The 23,689-nt window shown below is 43.2% G+C and overlaps 1 protein-coding gene across 5 annotated transcripts in view; it reads right to left on the reverse strand.

Moving 5' to 3' along the window:
- Positions 1-3,281: 3,281 nt before the first annotated feature.
- PSD3 (pleckstrin and Sec7 domain containing 3) overlaps positions 3,282-23,689 on the reverse strand; it is a 115,160-nt gene continuing 94,752 nt past the window's right edge. For all 5 annotated transcript variants that reach the window (XM_023944981.2, XM_086869029.1, XM_023944984.2 and 2 more), the window contains 4 exons: positions 22,579-22,736; positions 21,606-21,750; positions 18,313-18,456; positions 3,282-13,003 (listed from right to left, as the gene is read on the reverse strand). In XM_023944981.2, coding sequence (XP_023800749.2) covers positions 12,791-13,003; positions 18,313-18,456; positions 21,606-21,750; positions 22,579-22,736 — 660 coding nt within the window. In that variant the 3' untranslated portion in view covers positions 3,282-12,790. The remainder of the gene's footprint in view (positions 13,004-18,312; positions 18,457-21,605; positions 21,751-22,578; positions 22,737-23,689) is intronic.

The following is a 23,689-nucleotide window of genomic DNA, read 5'->3' on the forward strand; positions in this document are numbered from 1 at the left end:
AACTCTCCTTGCAATCTTCTTTTCCACAGAGTTTTCAGTCTTTGATGCTGTATTCTGCTCTCTTCTACAGATTTTTAGCCATCTGTACATTTCCCCTACATTTTAAGACTGTGCATCATAAAGGCCCTTCAGTACCTTTACTCATGCAGACAAGCAAGGGCTACCTGAGCAAACAGTGCTTGTGCATTATGAAAGTCTTTCCCTGAGATTTTAACTCACAAACTTGGCTTTCCCAATATGCCATTTTTCGGCATTTACATTCTCAAGATTCCTATTTAGCTTGTGGTCTGTGGTCAATGGCATAGTTCAAATATTTACAAACATTCCTGCAAGCGTTCTTGTAAGCGTCAGTGTGTTGTGGCTGAAGCAAATTAAGACTAGGTAGGAAATGTTCTCTCCCTCAATATAACTGCTACTTCAGGAAGCAACTCCCTCCATTTAGTTGCAATATCAAGATGCAAGTGCTATAACAAAATTACAGGCTTTAGTGACTAAGCAACACGCTACTAAGGAACTGGTCAATCTATTAAGTAATCAATACACTGATTATCAAACAAACACACCACTACTGCTAATCTGCAATTATACTATTTTCCACCCTATTACACACAATTACAAAAAGTGCTTATTTCACACTCTTAAGCCTTATGAATCACATACATCAACTATTCACTTACAAATCCATTACTTTACCTCTTTATATGACATATCACTGCAGTGGAAATCTATCCCTCTGAAGCCCACCCTCTCACAGCAATTTTTCCACAGTCCTGAAAGGAATTCCTGATGGATCAGGCTGCAAATCAGCAACATCTCTATCTCTTGGTGCCTGCACTCCTTTCAGAAGGTTCCCTCTTCTTCTGTTCTTTATCTGATTCTTTTGCCTTATTCATCACTCCTTCTACTTCCTGGAACACCTTTCTGCCACTGTTGTGCCTCCCCTTCTCTGCCCAGGTTCTTCCCTAAGAATCCTTGTTAGTTTATCCTCACCAGACAAGTTCAACCAAATCTGTCCCAAAGTCTGGACTTCCCAAGGTTGTTATTGAGGCAAATTCAGCCTATTATTGATACACACTGCCTGCGAAGAGTGAACAAAACATCCTCACAAATTTCCAGTTCATAATAGCAACACATTTACCTCCACATTCTACAAGTGTGAGTAAGTAGTAAGTAATGAGTAAGACAATAAATCTACTTAGTCTTGATCCTTCATCTGATCCCAGGTCCTTGTCTTTGCATCCGATTGTGAGAAGCAGGCCAGCAAAACAAAAACCCGCATCAATTATGTACTGGTCTATCATAAAACTAGCTGTGGAATGAGACCAGAAATGATGTCCTAAAACAAATGTGACCATGACACAGCAAACCTGGCAAGGTGGATAGCTGTTGCGCAGTAGCTCACTTTTTCTAGGATGGCCCTTTTCCTGGGAGAAATAGTTAGCATAGTGGCTGATGTAACTTGAGAAACATCAATTTCGTAGCAAACATGGAAAGAAACAGATGCCATGTGCAATGACCTGAAAAATGAAAACCTGCATTATCACAATTTCTCTTCCAGCTCTACCTTAAAAGCTACTGGGTATTTTTGCCCTTACCTTGTAGATTAGGAGGCCACTGGAGTACATCAGTGCTCTGATGGGTATGAACTTTCTTCTCATTTCCAGTCTAGAGATAACTGTGACAATTTCAGACCAAACTGTGCATTACTTTGGGCTAAGTCTCTTTCTTGTGCTACAATACTTATAAATACCCAAAGAGATGTATAGCTGCTGTAGACTGTGGAGGTTTCTCTTGCATACACAAACTAGCCTTTTCAGTCTTCCTTGATAATTATATTCTGTACTTGGAAACTTGAACTGAAAATGGACAATGAAGAGAATATAAATGCATCTGTCTTTCACTTTGCACATGTTCTGTCATTTTGTTCTAGCTCATTGCATTGTGAGCAACGTGACATGACTAATGATTCCAGGTAGAAAAACCACCAGAAAATGCTCAGCGTTGACTCTGTCAGCTAGGAAGAAACAATAAGAAAAGATGTGGTGAGCAGTACTGACATTAACATTCAGACACAGTTCAAACATTCATTTGGGCTTAGAGGAGGCATTTTAATACATCTTTGTAAAATACTCCCACCCATCCTTACCACCACCTTGTTTAGTCTTTCCATTAAAAACATATTAATCCAGAAGCAGGCATTGGAATCAAAAATCCCAAGTGCTTTGAAGCAACCAGGATGGTTTGACAATGAAAAAATCTGATATCCCAAGGCATAGTGTGAACAAACAAACAAACAAACAAACACACACACACACACACACACACACACACACATACACACACAGCTTCTCAAGTGTCAGTCTTACCACTCATCTAAAGGCAACATTCTGAGGAAAAATATAAAGAAACAGTCACCTCAAGATAGTCAAACATTCACAGAAATCTTAGGAAGAAACAACATGTCTTCCTCATTACTGTTCCAAGTACAAGCTGCTAGCCCTGTTGTAAAGCTTGGGCATGACCCACCTGTGTTGGACACATCCTCTCCATCTGCCCACTATATCTGTGACAAACTCTCCCCAGAGCGTACTAACTTCCCATGCTATGTCCCACCCAAGAACTGCAAGAACAACACTGTTTGCTGTGTCTTGTACAAACTATTTCTCCTTACTTTGGATAGGCATAGTTTCTTAACCACTCCCACCTTTGCCCTTATACACTCCATCTTTTTCTTTACTGTCTGACTTTCGTGGTTCCTTTCTTCCCACACACCATGCCAGCAGCAATTCCCAACCTCAACAGTGAGGAGTGACCTCTTCACAATTTTGTGACCTCCTACAAATTTTGAGATCAACTCCCAACCATTTCTGAACAGCCGTTTGCTGCAGTCTCACTGTTTTAATCCACATGCTGGTAAACCCATTTTAAATCAGCTCATTCTCTTTTTGCTGTCTCTTCACAGAAAGCAGGGGTAGCTCTGCAGGCTACACACCCTGAAACAGCTTGAAGGGATCTACTCTTGTACAGGTGCAGAAGGAAGAGAGATGTGCTCCAGCTGCCCTCACACAGAACTAATGTGCACAAAGTGCCACTGGTTACCCCAACCGCAGGTGAGATCCAGACTGTAAAGCAGACAGTACACATGTGCTTCGGCTCAGGAAACCTTGAAAATACTGACTGTCAGGAGTCTGAAGCAGGACAGCCACTGCAAAGCCACCTTCATGTTCTTACTATAGGGACAACTGTCAGGGTTCAAATAAAAAACATTCAGCTGCAGAACGTGAAATACATTTGGTTTATTTCTTTCTAAAGTTTGTACATATACATATATCATTATACATATGTGAGATCCTTCAATAGGGTTGCTTGAGTTCAATGACATAAAAATTATTGAGAAGCTTGCAGGCTCTTTGTTGCCCGTAAGCAACATTTATTCCAACTTATAAAAACACAGAGGAACAGAGTTATAGTCAGGAACATGGACACAAGAGAGAAGTCTACTTTATATCTCACAGTTTCAATACATCAAAGGCAAATTATTTGTCTGTATACTGTAGGCTTACTTTATCAGCAATGATAAAATAGAGGAAAATATTTATATACAGTCACCTCAAGTGAAAAATAAAGCAATGTAAACTTAAATTCCAAAATATTATTTTAAATGATATAACAATATCCCCAAAAGTCCTTCTTCCAAGGGGAAGAGGACTGATTAAGTGCCTTCATTTATCAGGAAATGATCATTCTAAGTACCAGATACATGAAGCAGAATAAGGGAGGGCATCCTGTGATACCTGTAGAAAAGAGTGACAACTCTGCTTCAGGAAAGCATCTCTGTGTAAGCAAGTATATGTTTGAGTCCTTATGGACATCAGCAGCACATGGAAAAATCTCCCCTGAACCAGGGCTTGACTTAAGTCTGCACAGCTCTGACTCCAACCACCCAGTATACTTTTCTGGCCAGGCCTATTCCTAGGGACAAAACGGGGTGTCCTGGTGGTAGGACAGCATCAAACCTGAGATGATGACCTCCCCAAGAGTCAGAATAGCAAGTTCCATGCTGCTGGAAAAGATTTAATGGCTACCTCAATGTTGTTGCTTCACAGCAGACCAAGAAGTTACCACAAAGCGGCGAGACCGGGACCGTGTCTCTAGTGTATTACATGAAAAACACTCCAGTGATTCAGTGATGAGAGTAAACTGAATTCAAGGTTACCAGAAAGAAGGTTCCTACACATCACAAAAGCAATAGGAGACCACCCAGAGGAAAGGTCTTGCAAGGACTGCTGTCAAGCCCTGTAAGGTTAGTTCTGCACACAAAGAGATGCATAAGGTGTATGTACACGCATGTGCAAAATATTTTTCTGCACTACCACTGCTGAGTTATGCTTCCCACATGGCTACCAAGCAACATGGACTGAAAATTCAGTCCTCTTTCTCAGCCTAAGAGAAAACAACAGCAACAGCTCAGGTGGAGGTAAATGACACTTCTTAACTGTGACTCTGAAACTGACAGTGCTCACCCACATCTTCCCATCACCATGGAGAGCAGGAAATCCAAGGGAGAAGCCCAGTACCTGAAAAAAGATTACAGGACTACAGCTTGCCCAAAGCAAGGTGACAGGGTGGTCCCTTTGATTTCATTCCAAGCTGCAGCTCACTTGTGTCTCAGTTCTGCAAGACATAATCACTCTGGCTGTGGTCCAGTGAAGTGCAAAGGCATAGTTTCACTGAAGTTGTTCAAGTTGCTTCAACCTAACTCCATGATAAAGAGTTTTATGACTCCAGGTGAGAATCACACCTCAGGTTTTGCTCTCTCTTTCCAAGAACAATGCAGATCATGATACTGTTGCCCTTACTAGATCACAATAGGAAAACCCACTGGGCTTCCATATGTCTTTTTCCTCAGACCAGCAACTTGTTAAAAGGTTGTTTAATGCTCCCAAGGGAAACCTCTGGAATGCATACGAGATGCCCAAGAGAGATATTTCAGCCCTGTTGCTCTTCTTTTGCCTGCTGATGAGCCACTCTTCTGGAAATTTGTACAGTTACAGAAAAAAACCCCCCTCACTACTGCTGTACGGCTGTATCTGCAGGAGACATCACAGGCACCTGTCCTTCTTGGACACTTTGGACATGATGTCCCTTTGCTGAATTTTCACAGAGCAAGGTCAACGTTTTCAGAAGTAAAGCTGTGTATTAGATCCCCAGAGCATGATTTTCAGAAGTAGTCAGCACGGATGCTCCTTGTACAGGCATCGGCTGATACAGACAGGGAGAAAGTCAGCCCAGTGTTAAGCTAACAGAAAATTCCACCCACTAACTCTTGCTTAGACTCTCAAATATATGCCTTGCCTTCAACAAGCAGAACAACAGGCAGCCCCTGGTGGACAACACATGAAGATCAAGGCAGCTCAAAGTACACCATAAATCTGCAAAAGCTCTGATAGCTGTTTAAACTTATTTGAGAACAATTAGAACAACAAGCATCCTAACAATGTCTGCAGCTTCTGAAGTGCTTTGGCCAAATAAGCCTCAGAAAAGAACAGTGAGCTTTGCAGTGCTGAGCCATAGAAGCCATACTTTACTTATGAAATACACACATCTATAGGCATGTTTGCCAAGCAATGTAAGCCTCAGAATGCACCTCACACAGAGGAGTGATTTTAAAGTTTTTAAATAGCCAAAAAACTCTGTCCTTTTTAGCCAAATTATAATTCTAGACTCAAGTAAGAGGACACATTTGTCATGAATATGTACAAATTTTAAAAAAAACCCAACCACAACCCACCCCTGTTCTCATCCTACAGTCTTTCAGAATCTGACAGCTCTGAGCATGAGATTTTCGTAAGTGTGTGAGTTAAGACTTATATTACCAGTAGAGTTTGGCCTCTGTGGTGACACAGACTCAACAGCATTTATCTCCCTCTTCCCAGCAAGAGGCTAAGGGAAGTTGGAGGATTTTGTGTCAAACAAGTCTCCATGGTAGCTTAGCTAGCTTCTTTGTCACTACACCATGATACTCAATTGGCCCAAGCTGAAACTCACCTGTTTAGACCAAAGGTATCTTCTTGTGCTAGTCTCATTTAGGAGAGTTACAGGCAGGAACACTGCTAAAGTGGATACTAATTACAGTGGTTTCTGTCAGAGAAAAATCCAGCCCTTGTAGCTTGCTGCACTTTCAATGCTTGCACAGCTAAGTGATGTACCTTCACAAATAAACCTCTGGCCTGTACCCAAGCTGGCTCCTGGCCCAGATTTAAAAGCAGATGCCATGGGATGTCCCTCATTGATTAAACATCTATAATTTTTATGGAATAATTAAGTGTTCAAAGGCAGGGAAGAGATAACACTTTGGACTAGCCTAAATTTGCTTTCTGACCACAAGGGCAGAGTCAGGTCAATGGTCCAACCTTTGGGAAAGTTCTTACTTGCATTTGGTAAGGGATGGGCTCTAATAAATAACTACAACACAACCTTAATGAATCTATCAAAATGTATGAGCAAGGGACATTCTCTCAGGCAAAGCTGGGCCTGCCTCCTTTCAATGTTCAACTGTATGTTACCGTCAGCAGAGCAGATACTCCTAGATGGCATTCAGACTTTTTGCATGGAGCTGTCCTTCTTGGTCTCACGTAAACCAGTCTCCTCACAAGGGGACTGTGCTAGCCCTGGATAAGGGTGCTGCTGTCACAAGGGAGAAAAGCAGCAGGTGCTAAGGACAGTTCCTCAAGCAGCACAAACTAGAGGGAAAAGGAAGCCAGTATTTCTCGTTACTCCCAGCACTAAGGGCAGTGCTAGAGCTCACAGTCTCCAGCAGGTGACCAGCCATGGAGGGTGGCACTGGCTTCTTCCTACAGCATCATCGTCCTGTGCAGTAGTGCTCAGCTCAAGTGGCATCATTTCTCTGAAGCTGCTTCCTGGAGCTCAGGTCCCCACAGTGAAGCTCTAGGTGAAGCAGTTCACTATGCTACACCTATGCTGCTGGGAGAGCTCTGGGAGAGAGGAGAGAAGCGAGGCCAGACATACTGCGTCTATATGCACTAAAAATATCCTTTAAAAAGCACAAGCTGCAGACTAGCTCTTTCTGAGACAGCTTCTATGGTTCATCCCTCTAGGCAGCCTAGATACCAGATGCTGAGAACACATGCTGAGGAGCAATGATTGTGCTCTGATGAGAAATGTTAGAGAGACTTCTTAACTGCCCCCTCAGAGCAGATGTGACGTCCCAGAGCCCGGGGAGAGCAATACTGAAGAAAATTTAAACAAGCAGCAAGCTGTAAGATTGCTTTGCCATAAGATGTATATACTGCCTTTGACCCTGCAAAAGCAGCCAGTTTCCAACAACCTGGATACTAGAAGAGTAGGAATGTTGCAAGTGTCTGGTCTAAGTGTGGGAGGGGGAACTTTGCATCCCTGCAGCGTAACAACTAGAGGATCACGGCAGTCTAAAACTCGGTCTCACACCTCCCAGCTATAACTGTGGCTGGAAACACAGGCTACCGACAAGCAGAGTGAAAAAGCTGTTCACAGGGTTATCCATTCAATGCAGCCCTGCTTCAGAGCAGGTTTTCTCAATGCAAGATGGGAAAGTTAAATTTTCTGGATTTCTGCAAGCATGGAAGGAAACAGACCTGTTATACAGAAGCAGCTGAGGTGTTAAGATGACAGACAAGAGCAGCTTGTCAGAAAAGGAGGAGGAGCTGTCAGACTAACTGCAATAAGACCAAAATTCATTTAAAAATGGAGAATGCAGACACAGTAACCAGTGTGCCATCTGCAGAGAAGAGCCTTTCGCACTTTCAAGGAGAATACTGCCATGCAATGTCTCCAAGAAGCTTGATGATGACCCTGTCACCTCTGACTTCCTCCACTGCCATAATCATGTCTTCACTGAATGGCCTGCTCCAGTCAAGCAAGTACCTCATTTCTCCACTGGAGAAAGGAAAAAGTTTTGGCTTTTTCAAGTCAGAAGAGCAACCATCTTCGTTATCCAAAGGCATTGGAGCTGTGAAAAGTCACTGACCAATTCCAGTCCCTGGAGGTCTGCTAGGCTGAACTTCTCCTCAAAGCAGGGTTGTGCAGAGCACTGCTTTCCAGGAGAGTCCCTTGACGGGGCATTAATGGACAGACTACAGCCTGGGAGCAGGCAAGATCAGAGGGAAAGTATTTTAGTGACAAGCTGTTACTAATCATTAGAAAGTTTCTGGTAACCATTTACAAGTGAGTGGCTACAGACAAAAGAACTCTGAGTCAGCTACACAGCTGAACAGCGTTCCCGCACAACTCTGCTGCATCAATCACTCTGCTGGCTGACTTGCTTCTCTACATCAATTGAAAACACAACATAAATACTGGCTTTAGAAGCTACAGTCATGTTCACTAGTTCATGCGCAATTTATCTGCAAGATGCAGACAAACACACATTCAGTCCAGGGAGTCTCTTTCACAGACACTGATGAACAAAAACCATCTCAGTCAGTCCCCTGCATCCTGCTGGCTCACAAAGGAGAGTGGCTTTGGCTTCAGAAGAGTCTCACCCACTTTGGCTGCTGGGTGGGGAGAGGGGAAGGCAATTTTCCCCTTCTCCATCAGATCTGTGCTATCAGGTGCAGACTAGGGCGGCCCTTTTCTGTCTCTCCTTCCTTAGCAAATGTTTCAGCCCCTGGAGGATGAGCAAGCCAGTAATGCTTCAGAGCAGGGTGGATCTGTCCAAAACCACTGTCTGCACCTTAAGAAAGGGGAAGTAAGGAGGTGCTGACCCCAGCCTGCTCCCCTCTTTGCATCCCTGCTCTACCTGCAGGCAGAGGCTTCGCCTTAGCAATGATAGTGCACTGGAGCAGGGAGGGTGACAAGGAAGGATGACACCTCCCTGCATCCCCAATGCAAAGGCTCTCCTGCATGCACACATGCTCATGGAAGCCAGCCAGTAACTCCTCCTTGCACTGAGCACACCCAGAAAACTGCAGGCTTCTCCAGTGATTTGCAGCTCAAGTCCCAGAGGAGGGCTGGAAACCAGCAGAATATCTTTACATACTGCAATCAGAGCTCCTGAGCCGCTGCAGTCAAGCACTGATCTCCCCTAAAGGCAAACATTTCAGCCAATAAAGGCAGCGTGCAGGGTACCATGCAAAGCTACCTGGTCAGACTCTCTGCCTGAGAATCTGCCCCTTTATAGCATCATCAGGAAGGAACAAAAACCAAATTGCAGTGCTGATTGTTAGATGAACCTATTCCCAAGGGAGGGCAGGAGTCTTACACTTTCACAACAGGATATTTTTTCTTGGTCTCCAAAGCATGCATTTCTAAATGGGTGCCTGGGATGTTTATAAATTGTAAAGTAACAGAGGAAAATGGCATTAATTAAAACTGGAGCAGAAACTATAAATTCTGGGTAAACTAATCTGCATGCCTCAGCAGTCTCAGCAAGACTGCTCTAAGCTCAACAAATGTTTAATGACTAAAAAATGCAGTGAAAAACTGCATTCAATACAATTACATGAGACCTAAAAAAATACGCTAATCTGTTTACAAGTATACATGGAAATAGATAGTAAATAATGAAAAAAAACCCTCTCTTTAGCAGTCCACTTTTTGATTTTTCCCATTGCTTCAAATCATCTTTTCTGCAACGACTTCGAAGAGGAATTATCCAGTTTCTGTGTCAAAGTTAGAAAATGCACTTAACAGGAGTAATTTCTTTTTGCGCTCAGCAATTTAAGTGGAATTTTCAGCAACCAAAATCCATTAAACGCCAAGAAAGAAGGAAGTTAAATGTCACTCCTTTGCGTTCTGAAGCACTGCACTCCATAAACACAAGAGGTTTGCCAAGCATATTCTAGCCTGCCTTCAAAAAGATCATCTAGTCAACCCAACCCTGACAGCCAAGCACGGCCATTTACAGATCTGTACCTTTTCTGGGTTTTGCTTCTGCTGTATATATCCTATTGTTATATAAAATAACTGGTTCTGGCCAGGATGGGGATAATTTCTGCCCTAGCCAGGGGCATGGCTTGGACTTGAAGGTTATTCTATACTACCTCATGTCATCTTCCAGGAACAGGGGAAGACGTCCCTTCTGGGTTGGGGTGCTGGGAAGCGAGTGGTGGGGTATTGTTGGCGTCTGCATGGTGAGCATTCTTGAACACTGTTGCTGTTGACCATTCACTTTCTTATCTCATTGCCATTTCCAGCAAATTGTTGTTTTATCAACCTGCCTTTTATGCCTCCAATTCTCCTCTCCAGCCCACTGCAAGGATGGCGAGGGGAAGGAAGGAGCGAGCAAGGACCATGTAGTGTGTAGAGTCGCAGTGGGAACACTGAACTGGGGAATACCACTCCTTAATCAAAACAGAGAGGTCAAGCTTTCTTCCCAAATGTGCATTCAGCATTTCCCAACTGAATTGCTTCTCTCTGTTCTGCTTGTCATTTTCAACCTCCAAAGCATGACGAACAGCTGGAGGGATCTATCTTTGTTACCCCTCCATAAGCTGTTGTTCTACCACTCTTAATTACTCCAAATAATCCTTTCCAATGAGCACTACCATGCATCTCTCTACACTGAGTCTCCCCATGCAATAAGCTGCACCACATCACTCCGGCCCCAGAAGCAGAAGATACCTCTCTTCTTCAAGAAGAGAACTAAATGTTAACTCCACCTTAGTAGGAACGCACAACTTCTAAAGCCTCAGCACTTGGGAAACACTGCCAATTTCTACTCAGGACTCCGCAAGCTTTTAGCAACGCGGCCAAGGTTGGGAGCCAACCTCCTGACTTTTAGCATGGAACAGCCACTCTCAGTGGCAGATGGATGCGCAGCCCAGCATCATTTGTGAGAACAGTCTCATCTGGTTTTGCTGCCAGGCTGGAGCTGCAAGGATCAATTTTCTCTAAAACTTCACATCTGAGTATGCAACATCATTGTTACAGCCAACAGTCAGCAAAACACCAGGAAAGCTGTTGAATGGTGGTACTTGGTAGGGGAGGCAAGTCATGCAGTGCCTGTTAAGGGCCTTTTCTCTTCGATCGCTCCCAGTTCTGCTCACTGGTCTGGCAGTTCAATAAACTAGATGAATTGACTTGGACCCTTGGGAAGCCTGACAGAACACACCCAGGTAGCAATTTTTTTGATGTGTGGCCCTTTGACTACTTGGGCTGAAAACACCAGTGCATTTCTAAACAGTCCTTGCACTGATCTTGATGCTTCTACATGCATTAAAGATTGAATTCATCAAGAAGCTGTCCTGTGCCAGGCACAACAGAATGAACAGCAAGGAGCAATTTTCAACTGGTTCTCGACATTATCTCCCCAGATGCTCTGAGGGAAAGGCCAGTTTGGTTGTACTACTTCACATTGGGAGAGGGCTACACAAAATGGGAGAGACCTGTCCAAGCTCACCCTGAGGGCCAGTATTAAAACAGAGATTAAAACTCAGATAACAGGTAACAGGAGAGCCAGCACTCTCTGCAGAGCCATGACACTGCCCAGACAAGAGGGACTGGGAAGCAGGAAAATTATTTCTGTGTCATCTTTCTGCTCTCTGTGCCTGAAAACTGCTGGCCACCCCAAGGGTCTATGGCACAAACAGGAGCCTTTCAGGTGTGAAAAGATCTACCCATGGTGGTCTCTCCTGGTCCTGTGCTCCCCTTGGAAAGCCTGGCACAGGGTATGCAGGAACTGTGAGGAGGCACCAGCCTCTTCCAACTGGATGTGAGCTAAAGAAGGAAAATGGAAAACAGAAGAGAATCCTTTTCTGAAGAAAAAAGGCAAAGTGCTTTGTCACTATGAGAGGAATTGAAAGCAGCTCTCTGTGCACACCAACAAGGAAACCCCTGGAAGGGGAAGCAACAGGACACAATATATCATAAGGCTCTATATAGCAGCTAAGTGAGAGCGTATAGTTAAAAACTACACAGAGGCCCTTTGTCTTTAATATATATAATTAATATATAATGCTAATGGCTGACATCTACAGCAGCCTTCTTTGCAAATTAATGTGAAGCCCAGATAGCCATTCCAACTGGATAATCCCTAATCTTCCTGACTGCAGAGACAAGCAGAGACAGCATGGGTTTGGATGCCTTCCAGCCTGCAAACTAAGGAGAAGGCTCTCTGCTTGGAAGGAAGCAAACAAATTATTCCAATGCCATCATCCCAGCATTGCCAGAGGTTTCCAGGTTTCATTCCTTCACACTCACATGTCCAGGGTCAATGCAGTAACAATAAGCAACAGTGACTATTTACTGTACCACCTGCTGCTAAGTACCAGTACCCACATGCCCCATATTGTCAGGAAACTAGTGTTCCCAGCAGCCTAGCCTCTAGTCAGCCTTCTGCAGCTGCATGTTTGCACAGCTCTTCTCACAGCTACAGCTCACATTCATAGCACTGCAGCACTTGTCCAGTTATTTTTCCCACCCACCACATAAATAAAGTGACAAGTGACTTGAGAGATGAAAGCCACATGCCGATGGGAGGAGATAAATGGGGAGGAGACAGAATAAACGTCACAGCGCTCTACGCCTTCCCCAGCTCCTTTAGAAACAGAACAACACAAGAAAGTCCCAATGCTTCAATTGCTAAATGATAAATTAACAAAGCAAAGCAAAGCAGGAGCAAAGACATCTCCCACAATCTGCACAGAAACAGCAAAATATACAATAGAAAATGTCACTAACACCCCATTCAGGCAGATGCACTTATTTTTTGTGAATGACAGGTTATTAAATGAAAAAATTTTGACCACCGATACTTTGCTGCATGGCTGTTCCCCTAGTTGTCATTTCCACTCTAAGTGACCTTCTGCTTAATGCTGGGTGTTTCTGGCCTGTAGTCCTTCCTCTCCGAGACATTGCGTTTCACCTTGGCACTAACTGGAGACTCCTGATTCAAAGAAGGACTTGAGTGGGATTTCTTCAGTCCTGGTGCATCGTTCTCTCCTCCGCTCAGCAGCTCCTTCACCCCTTCTTTCAGTAGGCCAACATAAATCTCATAGCGACTTTTCTGGGAAATGAAAAGAAAGGCCCAAATCAGTCTGGAAGAAATTCTGCAGGGGCACATGAGAGACCTCCTAAGTAACTTAACGCTTTCTGCTGGCCTTGAAAGCCAGGAGCTCAACATGTATGTGAACAATGGTGCCTAATGTGGATATGAACAACAGTGGCTAATATAAATTGAACAAAGATTTCAGGCAGACTGAGGCCTGGGGTGCTGTGCAATTAGATGTACTCAGTTCTGCAGCACAGAAATTCCGATGCTCTGCTGACTGGTGGCTCCCATTCCAAGTAACACCACCAAACAAAAGCTTGCTACCTTAGCCATGATGAGATGTAAGCTGTGCTCATACATACTGTGATCCTATGTGCTCAGGCACAGATGGAGATGAAGTGCACTAAACCAAGGAAAGTCTTGCTCTGCTGCAATCCTCCACTTCCACCAGCAGGTCCTGCTGGTTTTTGTAAAAAAAAGCACAAAAAACACAAAAGCACAAAAAAGCGCAAAAGCTTTTTGTGCTTTTCTTATCCATGGGGGAAAACCAAAGCAAGGTCTAAGTTCGGGCTGTACCAGCATGGCCACCACTAGGCCCATGAGAGAATCTTCTGAAAGGCCAGATCTTAACCAAAAAGTGCAGATGAGAGGGATATGACAGCATGGTATGTTCTGCTGCTACATCACTCATAGGGAATGATGACAGTTGCTGTTTGTCCAGACACTTTTATTTTTCAACCGGAAAAAGTTCCCTTTGATGTGCCACATGACCATTTGCTCTATTCCTTGTAAGGACCAGAGTTTTCCCCTCCAACAGGAAGATTTTGTTCTGTTTTCTACAATTGCATCATTTTCCAAGAAACAATTTGGAAACAAAAGGAAGAAAATGAGGGTACAGTAACAGAAGATCCCTAAAGGGTCTCAAAAACAGATGTTGGGGAAGGAGGTCCTGGAACAGAGCAAACCACTTCACAGGATTTATTTAATAACCTGCCCCTAATATATCCACTAAAAATATGGTGTAGGCATTGTAATTACAGTGATCTCAGTGTGCTGGGAGTCAGGGAAGGTGGACCTAAACATCCATACTGTTTGCTAACTTGTATTTCAAACTGGCAAAACAGCAGCCAATGTGGCAAAACAGCGGCCAAGCAATTATGCTCCTGACAGAGGAAAAAGTATTTAAGAAAATATTTTAAATTTTCTAATAAAATAATAAAGTTCTGGTGAAAAAATTTATTTGAGGGCAGGAAGTCAAAAAGCTTGGTAACCGCTTTGAAGTGTGGAATATAAAGGGGAATAAAAAAAGGAGAAAACATGACTGGCTTTTGAGAATCCTTTGAATAAACAAACCCTCATAGAGGAGAATCATAGCAAAATCCTCCTACAAATTAAATAAAAAAGCATTCCTATGACTTCCATATCTGTAGCTGGAGCTCCACAACGTGAGAGACAAACACATGAAGCAGGTAAGATGTGTCATTTAATAAAAATGGAAAAACAACAAGAAGAACCCTGACGATGATGCACTGAGCTGATGGATGATTCATCACAAAATGAACCAGACACTTCTGTAAAAGGCCAGCCAGTGCTCTCAGCTTGGGAACAGTGTAATATCATGCAATGGAGAGGGGGAGGCTTTACTGGTATATGGATTTATGCTTTTACTGGTCCAGTAAATACCACCAGAGTCTCAAGACTCAACAATCAGAATGGAAATCCAGAACCTGCATGTGTGCAAATGGCCATTTTACCCTGGACTTTGTGGGGCCTTGGCTTCTATTACAATTAATCAACACATTCCTACTTTGATTTCAACCACAACAAAGTTGGTCTTTCAGTGACCTGACACTTGAAGTTAGTAATTCTGCCTTAAAAGAAATTAATTTGGAAATTTCTGTCAAGAAACAAAAACCACAGATGTTGAAACCATTCAAAAGCTTCTGCAACATTATCTCTGATGAATGAATGCACATAATAAAGAAGTATGAGGTAGCCACACATCAGTATTCTGGCATCACCTCTCACCTGACAGCATTCAAAAAGATCTTTAACTATAAATTTTCTGCAATAAGCAACAAATTTTTTGCCATCTGATGCAGTACTTCCTCAGAGAGCAGGCAAACTGGGACAGACAAACAGAAAAACTGTTTCTTCTATGGTGTGTATAAGCAAAGACACCATCAAAAACAAATACTACTGGCTGCATACCTGAACAAGGACTGGTAACCTCCTGGTTTACCTCCCCTCCATCTCATTTGTCTTTCGTAAGGAACAAGAATGAAGACTTCACCAGTGTGTGAACAAAAAGAAACTGTAAGGACCTACAGACAAGGAAAATGGCATCTTCCTTCCCAATGGTACCATGCTGCTACCTTAGGGACTCACCGGCTTTTTTGGTGTCTTTCCTGAGAGGTATCAGCATGGTCCTTTATACACAGACACTAGGTTTAGCCTGCAGTCTCAGTCTGAAAGAGACAGCTACAAAATCCTGCCTCACCTGCCTCTTGCCTTTTCATTTAACCTCATGCAGCAAGCTTTTTCACCACCTCCTGCCAACCCGGACAGTATGCTCTTCTGAAGGGAAGGTCTCCATTCACAAAGTTTCCATTCAAAATTTTCATATAGCTCAACATTTGGGTTTGGTTTGGGATTTTCACTGCCTCACAGTATAGTAGAATAAACTGAGCTGGAAGGGGCCCACAGAGACCATCCAGTCCAATTCCTGTCCCTGCACAGGACCATCCACAAGAATCATTCTATGCGCCTGACAGCATTTTCAAAATGTTTCTTGAACTCTCTGTGACCACTTCCCCGGGGAGCCTGTTCCAGTGCCCAACCACCCCCTGGATGAAGAACTCCTCTCTAATGTCCGGCCTAAACCTCCCCTGACACAACTTCAGGCTACTCCCACACATCATCACAGACAAATCAGTGCCTGTCCCTCCTCTTCCCCTCACAAGAAAGCTGTTGACTGCAATGAGGTCTCCCCTCAGTCTCCTCTCCTCCAGGCTGAACAAACCAAGGGACCTTAGCTGCTCCTCACATGGCTTCCCCTTAAGGCCCTTCATAATCCTCACTGCTCTCCTTTGGAGGCTCTGGGGCTTCGTGTGTTTCTTATACTGAGGGGCCCAAAACTGCCCCCAGCAGTCAAGGTGAGGCTACCCCAGTGCAGAACACAGCAGGACAATCCCCTCCCTTGTCCAGCTGGTGATGCTGTGCCTGATACACCCCAGGACACAGCTGGCCCTCCTAGCTGCAAGGGCACTGCTCACTCATATTCATCTTGCCTTGACCAGGCCCCTTTCCATGGCATGGCTCTACATTTCCTCACTCCTAGGGTTGCCCCATCCCAGATGCAGAATCTGGCACTTTCCCTTGGTGAACTTCATACGGGTGGTGATTGTCCAGCCCTGTAATTTGTCAAGGTCTCTCTGCAAGGCCTCCTTGCCTTCAAGGGAGTGAATGGCTCCTCCCAGTTCTGTATCATCTGCAAACCTGCTTAGTATCCCTTCCAGTCCTTATACTTCATCTGTTTTGACTTCCAACATTTTGGAATTGCCTGCTCTCACAGCCCTTGGAATGGTGTCTTGATAGTTCAACATGGTCTGTGAAATCTGTGCTTAGTGTAAAGGTAACACAGGCACGCACATCAGCACCTTGAATTGCCATTTCTCCCACATAACTGAAGTTGTGGCCACAACCTGCCTGCTTAGATGAGCATTCCTTCTGAGCTGATCACTTATCTGAACTACACAACTCAAATGCTGTTTGAGACTCTCACTAGTGAAGAGGACATGTCTTGTTTCCTGGACTATACTAGTTCTGATTTGAACTGAGGTGCCTGAGGAATATCTCAAAAGATCACCCTGATAAAATTGACAGGAAACAGAAAAAAACCCCACAACAATCTACTCCCCCATCAATATTTCTATAAACGTTTAACACTCCAGCTTACATAACATCCCAAGCTTCTAAAAGTGATAGAAAATAAACTTTGTGTCAAGAACCCAAAGCTAAGAAACTGCCTGATCTTCCAAGTTTTACAAGATCCACACCAGAGAGAAAGTCTGTGACTTACTCTGTACATCTGAGTACTCTGTTCAAAACTGACACTGTACCATTGATCACAACCCCTTGATCTCAATTGTTCAGCCAAATCACCTTATTGTCAATTTTCCAATCCACTTCATCAGCTTGACTACAACCACATTAGAGGAGACAATGTCAGAATTCTTGTCAAAGTGAAGAAAAAACAACATCCACTGCTCTCCCCTCATGCATCACACCAAACATCATAGAAGACTACCACGTTAGCCAGGTTATGATTCCTCCTTTATAAAGCCATAGTGATTTGCTTTGCTACAGCAAAGTGAAACTCAACACAGTGGTTACAACCCTCTGTAAAAGCAAAGGTATGCAATGAGTTAAGTTCAGGAGTAAAAAGAGTCCCTCTAACAGAAACTGATAGCATGGGGCACAAGGCTTATTTCAGTTCTGGAGGCTTGTGCTATGCTGCCTCCAGCATCAGCTCTGGTGGTATCATCTGTCTTATCTGCTCTTCCTCTTTTTCAGACTATGTATTTTCCATGCCAGGCAGTGCCTGTTTAGAGTAGGATCCTTTTAGACCCAAGGCAACATTGACTTGCAGTCCTGAGGGAAAAAGCTCAAAGGTGTAGTTGTAAGAAATACCAGACATTTGCTGGGCTGGCAATTCATTCCCACATAAATTGTGGCAGACACCATCACAGATAAAAGCTAATAGTCAGATACTCAAAACAATCTCCTAATGCATCTGCCTAAGTTGCATCACTCAACCCTGTGATCTTTGTATCTTTAATTCTACCATCTTCCTTCTCATCCTGACATCCATCTCAGTGGTATACAAATGCCTTTGACAAGGGAGGCATGCCTACGACTATGACTATAACTTCAGAATAGTAGTTCCTTCAGAACCTACTAGTGGAAGACAATTACCATGATCTTCATTTCTGCAGAATGCAGTCATTCTCTAGAGACTGAGGTTCCAACATCAGGCAACATACTTTGTACATGAAGATCTTAAAATCTCTTCACAAAAATACATCAAGAAGGACAGGAGTCTTGTTTTTATCCTCCATGTTAGACTAGGAGCTAAATTCACAGCTAAAAAAGTTCTCATCAGAAAGAAGAGCCACATCCCAGCATCTGCAACTGCTGTGACTTTTCTGCCTAGCAAGAACACACTTCCTAGGGAACTGAAGTGAAAAATGCAGAACTTCAGGACTGTACCCCAAATATAAGACCATTCATACCCAAGAAGTAATAATGTTTCCCATATATACCTCAAATTCCAGATAGTGGTCCTTCAGTTTGTAATCATCTACTTCCTTGCCTTTGAGCTTCTTGTCAGGAGGATAGGAGCGATGTTCAGCAAGCTCAGTGGAGATCTGCTTCAGCTTAGCTTCATGGGACTTCAGCTGTTCATCCTTCAGAAACACATTAGGCACTTAAGTGACAGAATCTAAAATATCCAATAAGCAAAGAAAAATAGAGAGGTTCCTGTACCATAATACCTCATCGTTTCCTTTTCTATCATCCCAGAGTGCTGCCACCAACAACTCTCTCAAAGGCACTCAAAGTGGCCAAGCTTGCTGAAAAACTCAGCAGCTAGCAGATGCCACTGAGAAGGAGAGCAAACCTGTCATCCATTGCCTTGCTGTGAGCAACAGAAGCAGCTTGCTGTCGAGCAACATGACTGACAACATGACACTTTTGCTCTAATACATTTTTTGGTAAATTAATTAAGACTGTTGTGTATGCAGACAAACCAAGGGCAGAATGAGACAGGCAGAAAACCCTGCCTCAGGTCTTAGCAATGTAAAAGGCGTTCTTTCCAGGATAGAAAAGACATCGAGTCAGGGCCCCTCCTTCTATTTCTGCACTGCCAAAAGCTCTCTGGTGTGTGGTTTTGATTTGTTTAGAACAATACAATGCATTCAGAAGAAGAAGGGCTGTCCAGTCCCCCAAAAGTATACCATTTTGCTAAGCTTTTATCCCACTGTGCAGCTGGAGAAAGTGAGGAGTTGCTACTCCCACTTTCTAGGCAATTTCCTTTATCATAATCCCAGGCCCACTCACTTCCTCCAGTCCATCTGTCAAGCTAACCTTCCCTCATCTCAGAAGGTTTCCATCTCCTGCAGGATGGCCTTCTGTCCATTTCTAGGCTTGGATCTGAAATTATGTTTGAATTAGGTAAGTCCAAAATAGACACATGAACATGCAGATATTGGTGAACTAGCCAAGAGGCAGTACCCAGGTCAGCCCCTGTAGGCACCTTGCCTCAGAGGAGAGAACAGCTGCCAGTGTTGTCCCTCAGTGGTGTGGTTCTGAGCGCAGCCCACAGCTCAGATGAAGCCCACAGCTTCAAACCTAGCTCAGACATGCCTGCACTGCACTGAGTCACACTGGGTACTGAGCCTCTTGGCTTGCTGAGCTGGAGCTGCAGAAAACACCAGAAAGGGGGAAAACTTCTACAGACGATGATAGCTAAGCCCCAGTTAATCCTGTGTTTCAACTCTCTTGCAGGAGAACGGAAGAAAGAAACATGTGGGATAATGTGCCTCCGCCTAAACATTGTAGGGCTGAAACCACTTGATTGCCAAAAAATTCTTGTTGCTGTTAGTTACTACCCTAAATGTGCCTGCTCTCTTATTAGTGCTCAATCACTCTTACATTAAGTTGATTCCCTGGTCCTAGGGACATCCTGTGGTAGTGAGCTCCACAGCCTGATGACAGGAGGTCTTTGAGCAGCTATTAATACAGCACTTGTCATTTTCAGGGCACCAGTTTTGGAGCTTTTGTGTGTGCTGTGCATTCTCAGAAAAAAAAAAAAAAAAAAAGAAAGAAAAAAATCCAACACCCTAGTAGATCTTTTCTAGATTAGTTCTTCCTTTATATATAGCTTTGTCACATCCTTCTTTGGTTGGACTAACCAAGATCAGACACTGTTCTGCTTTTGAAAAAAAATCTGGTACAATGATCTTGCACAACCTGTCATCATATCCAACCTCTTCCTTATCCATGTTAGGTCCTCACTGCACCCCAACTTCTGGCTGACCAAGAACAGACCCTTTGAAGAAGTAGTGTCCATCATGATTCATCCCACAAAATCCTAAACATCAACCACAAGGATTTGACAATTTGTATTTTTTTTTTTGTCTGCCAAATGAGAAACAGCCTGCTGGCAGCTTTTCCACATTGACAGATGAAAGTAGACATGTTTCTGCTTGCCTTTGAATTTATCTACTTTGAACACTTAACATTCTTCTGCTTGTCTAAAACAGCTTATCTTATTTTACTTTTTGTGTCTCTCCTTCTCCAAGATACAAACCACAGGGTTGTGATCTATCTTTTCCCTTTCCAGATTAAATGAAAACAACGAGACTAGAAAATAACGTGCTAAATGGAACAATCACACAGAACAAAAATGAGTAAAATAACTTACTTTGGTGATGGGGGTAAATTATGGAAGCCCCATACTGTATTTTTAAAAAGATATGCATGAGCAAAAACCGAAACTGCAAGGATGAGACAAGTTAGTATTATTTTTTACATGACATGCTTTAAACTTTAACCCAGAGCAGAAGATGGTAAGTCAGTGACCACATTTTAAGAAGAAAGGCTACTTTCATGGAGAGAGAAAAAGTAGGGGCAACCAAAAAAAAATCCACATCCTTAGAGAAACAGATTTTGAGACAGTGGTTTCTAAGGATAGTTGCTAAGCTATGAAGATGGTTAAAAAAAAAACAACAAATGTATTTAAGAAGCAATCCAGCATGGGCAGATCACTTTAAAAAGTACGTGAAGATGTCATGAAGTATAACCTCTGTCATTCTGTCAATCTGATCAACACAATCCGTATCATATTCCTGCCAAAGCAGGAGGAATTCCAGGCAGGCATTGCATCTCCCGAAGTATATAAGCTATGAGCACAAGCACTTCACACAGCCAGTCTGAGACATGCAGAAATATGTGCATTTGTGCAAGAAGCAGCAGAGCTGTGAAACTCCCTGCCATGGGATGCTAAAAGCTTGTGTGATCACAAGGGAGACTGAAGACATTCATGTATGACACAGTTTATATATATATATATATATATATATATATATTATACAAGAAATCTCTGAGCTGATATATTGAGTCTGGAAAATCTAGTAGGAGAAATATAATTGATGCTTGTCTGATGCATCAGCTTTCATCTTTTAGCAATTCATTAAGCCAAAGGCCAGAAGTATGTCTACTTCTTCTGAAATGTGTGGTTTTCAGGAACACCCAAATTCAAAAAGCCCCAATCAATTAGTACTTGAAAAGTCCTCTGCAGGGCCATAATTACAAGAAGAAAATTTTTTATCTGGTACTATTTTCTTCAAAAACATAAACCAATTGTATTTGATTCTGTTTCTTTTCTCCCCCCACTTCAAATCTTGCATAAGGAAATGAGCAGAGATTTACTATGCAAGCCTTCTCCTCCTAGGACTGCTAGTGGCAACAGCTATAAAACAGTGACATGGACCATCACCCAGTGTCCAGCCAGAAAAAGAAATCATCACCTACCCTCTATATCAAAATATCTCACCTGAGATAGCTTTGTTGTGGTGGCTGGCAGGAGTGGGCGACTGAACTTCTTCTGAGAGCCAATGGCTGCTGGAAAGGGTGGTGCAGAGAAGACAGCAGCCACACAGTTAATCTTGTTGATCCAGACCTGCATTTCTTCTTGGCTCCTGAGGAAGCAACACATATTAAGCACTTGTTGACTCAGCCTCTTTTACCTCTTTCCATCCCTTCTACAGCATCTATAAGTCAGAATAACCAGAACTGGACAAGTCTAAGAGCCTGCTCCATCTTCCCACCTATATTTGCAAGCACTCAGTGCTAAGTAACTCAGTCACAGGCTGGCTTGCGGTTAGGTCCGTACTTCACATGTTTTCCTAATCCAATCCAAATAACACAGGTGACAGAGCCAGCTAATGTTATGATTCAGATGTATGTCCGAAGGTCTCAGTTGCGCTGGACACCACAGATCTCTAGGAGGTTTCACATGAATCTCAGTAGAAAAGGGCTCAGAAACAAAAGGTAGGTCATCTGCTCTGTCTGGATATCACAGCATGAAAAACTTAATCCAATTACTACCTAATTCTTATATTAGGTAGTAACTTTGTTTCTAACCATAGCATATCTTCTAGAAAGACATTCAGCTAGGACCTGGTGACATCATGAGACAGACAATCCAAGACTGCCTTTGGTCATTTGCTTCAATGATTAATCACCCTGACTTTTTTAAGTTTGTGCTTTGTTTCCAAATTTAATTTCCTGGAGCTTCAGCTTCTAGCTGCTCCATCTTGTTATGCCTCTCTCAGCTAGATTAAAAGCTGATGTTTCTCTCTCATGCACTACATGTGCACTCTAATCGCATCACTACTTAATCTTATTTCTGATCAAATAACAGATTGAACCTCTTAAGTCTCTGTTTTAGCCTGTCCAGGTAGGAATTTACTCCACCTTCAGCACTGCTTTCTTTCCTCAATGAGTGGCACGAGGAGAGCACTTACTGGGCTTGGAAAAGCAGGACTCTCCAATCTGCTGTTTTAAGCTTGAGGACATTGGGCTTCTTCTCATAGTCTGTTGCCTTGGATGCCAGTGCATGGTGCACACTAACTGCATTCTTCAGATCTTCCTCCGACAAAGCCTTTTCTGGCTTATATTCATCCTGCAGGAGACAGCAGGGGGAAAACAGCCTTTTATTTCTGCATGTGCTATTCCTTTTTTCCTTAGCCTAGGATAAAACCAGAGTTCAGAAATAGTAATAGATTATATGAACTAAGTGCAATCTGACTTGCACACTTGTGGTTTCCACTACCTTTAACATGTTTTCCTTTCTCTTTCTTTCTCTGTTTTGATGTCTTTCCAAGGGAGAGAAGTAGTTTCACTACATGCTTGACAGGAAGAGATGTAAGCAGGAAGTATTTGACAACAGCTGTGGATTATTTGTCTTCATTTCAAGAATCCTTCATAATCAGCTCCCCACCTCCACTGCTCATCTACTTGCATTCTCAGCCTCTACTGCCTGATCCTTATTTTCTCAACCCATTACCTTTGTAGCTGCTCCTAGACAAGCCCTCACAGAGTGCAGAAGCCTCCTTACCAGTGTACACAAAGCAAGTTACAGCAAACTCCTTTAAATCTCTCTGATGAGGGTCTACAAACAGCAAGCACATCTCTATCTGGGTTTCTGACACAATAACAGCACCACTCCTAGCACTAGATGACAAAAACAGGGATTCTTGTTTTGCAAGCATCAGCCTGGACGCAGTCTTTGATCTGAGTGACAGAAGCTGGACAAGAGTATAATGGAGCCACAAGTTCCATCCAAAGCCCACATGGCTTGGGAAAGCCAAGAGCCTTCTGAAAGAAAAATTATTTGCCAGCAAGGCTGCATCACTTTGTTTCTGAAGGGCAGGCCAAAGCAGTCTGTAATTGACTCCATTTCTCCCCCTTAGTATATCAAAGAAATCAGTCTCACCTGGAATATGCACCAAGTGTGACGGCTGCAAAGCAGTGAAATAACTCCCTGCAGGCATGGTAACTATTGATCCTGCACTTGAACACAATTTACGAGATGAGGTTTAGCAGGAAACACAGTGCAGGACGCAGAGCGTGTGC

Source organism: Cyanistes caeruleus, chromosome Z (assembly GCF_971803275.1).
Source record: "Cyanistes caeruleus chromosome Z, bCyaCae1.hap1.1, whole genome shotgun sequence".
Taxonomy (NCBI): domain Eukaryota; kingdom Metazoa; phylum Chordata; class Aves; order Passeriformes; family Paridae; genus Cyanistes; species Cyanistes caeruleus.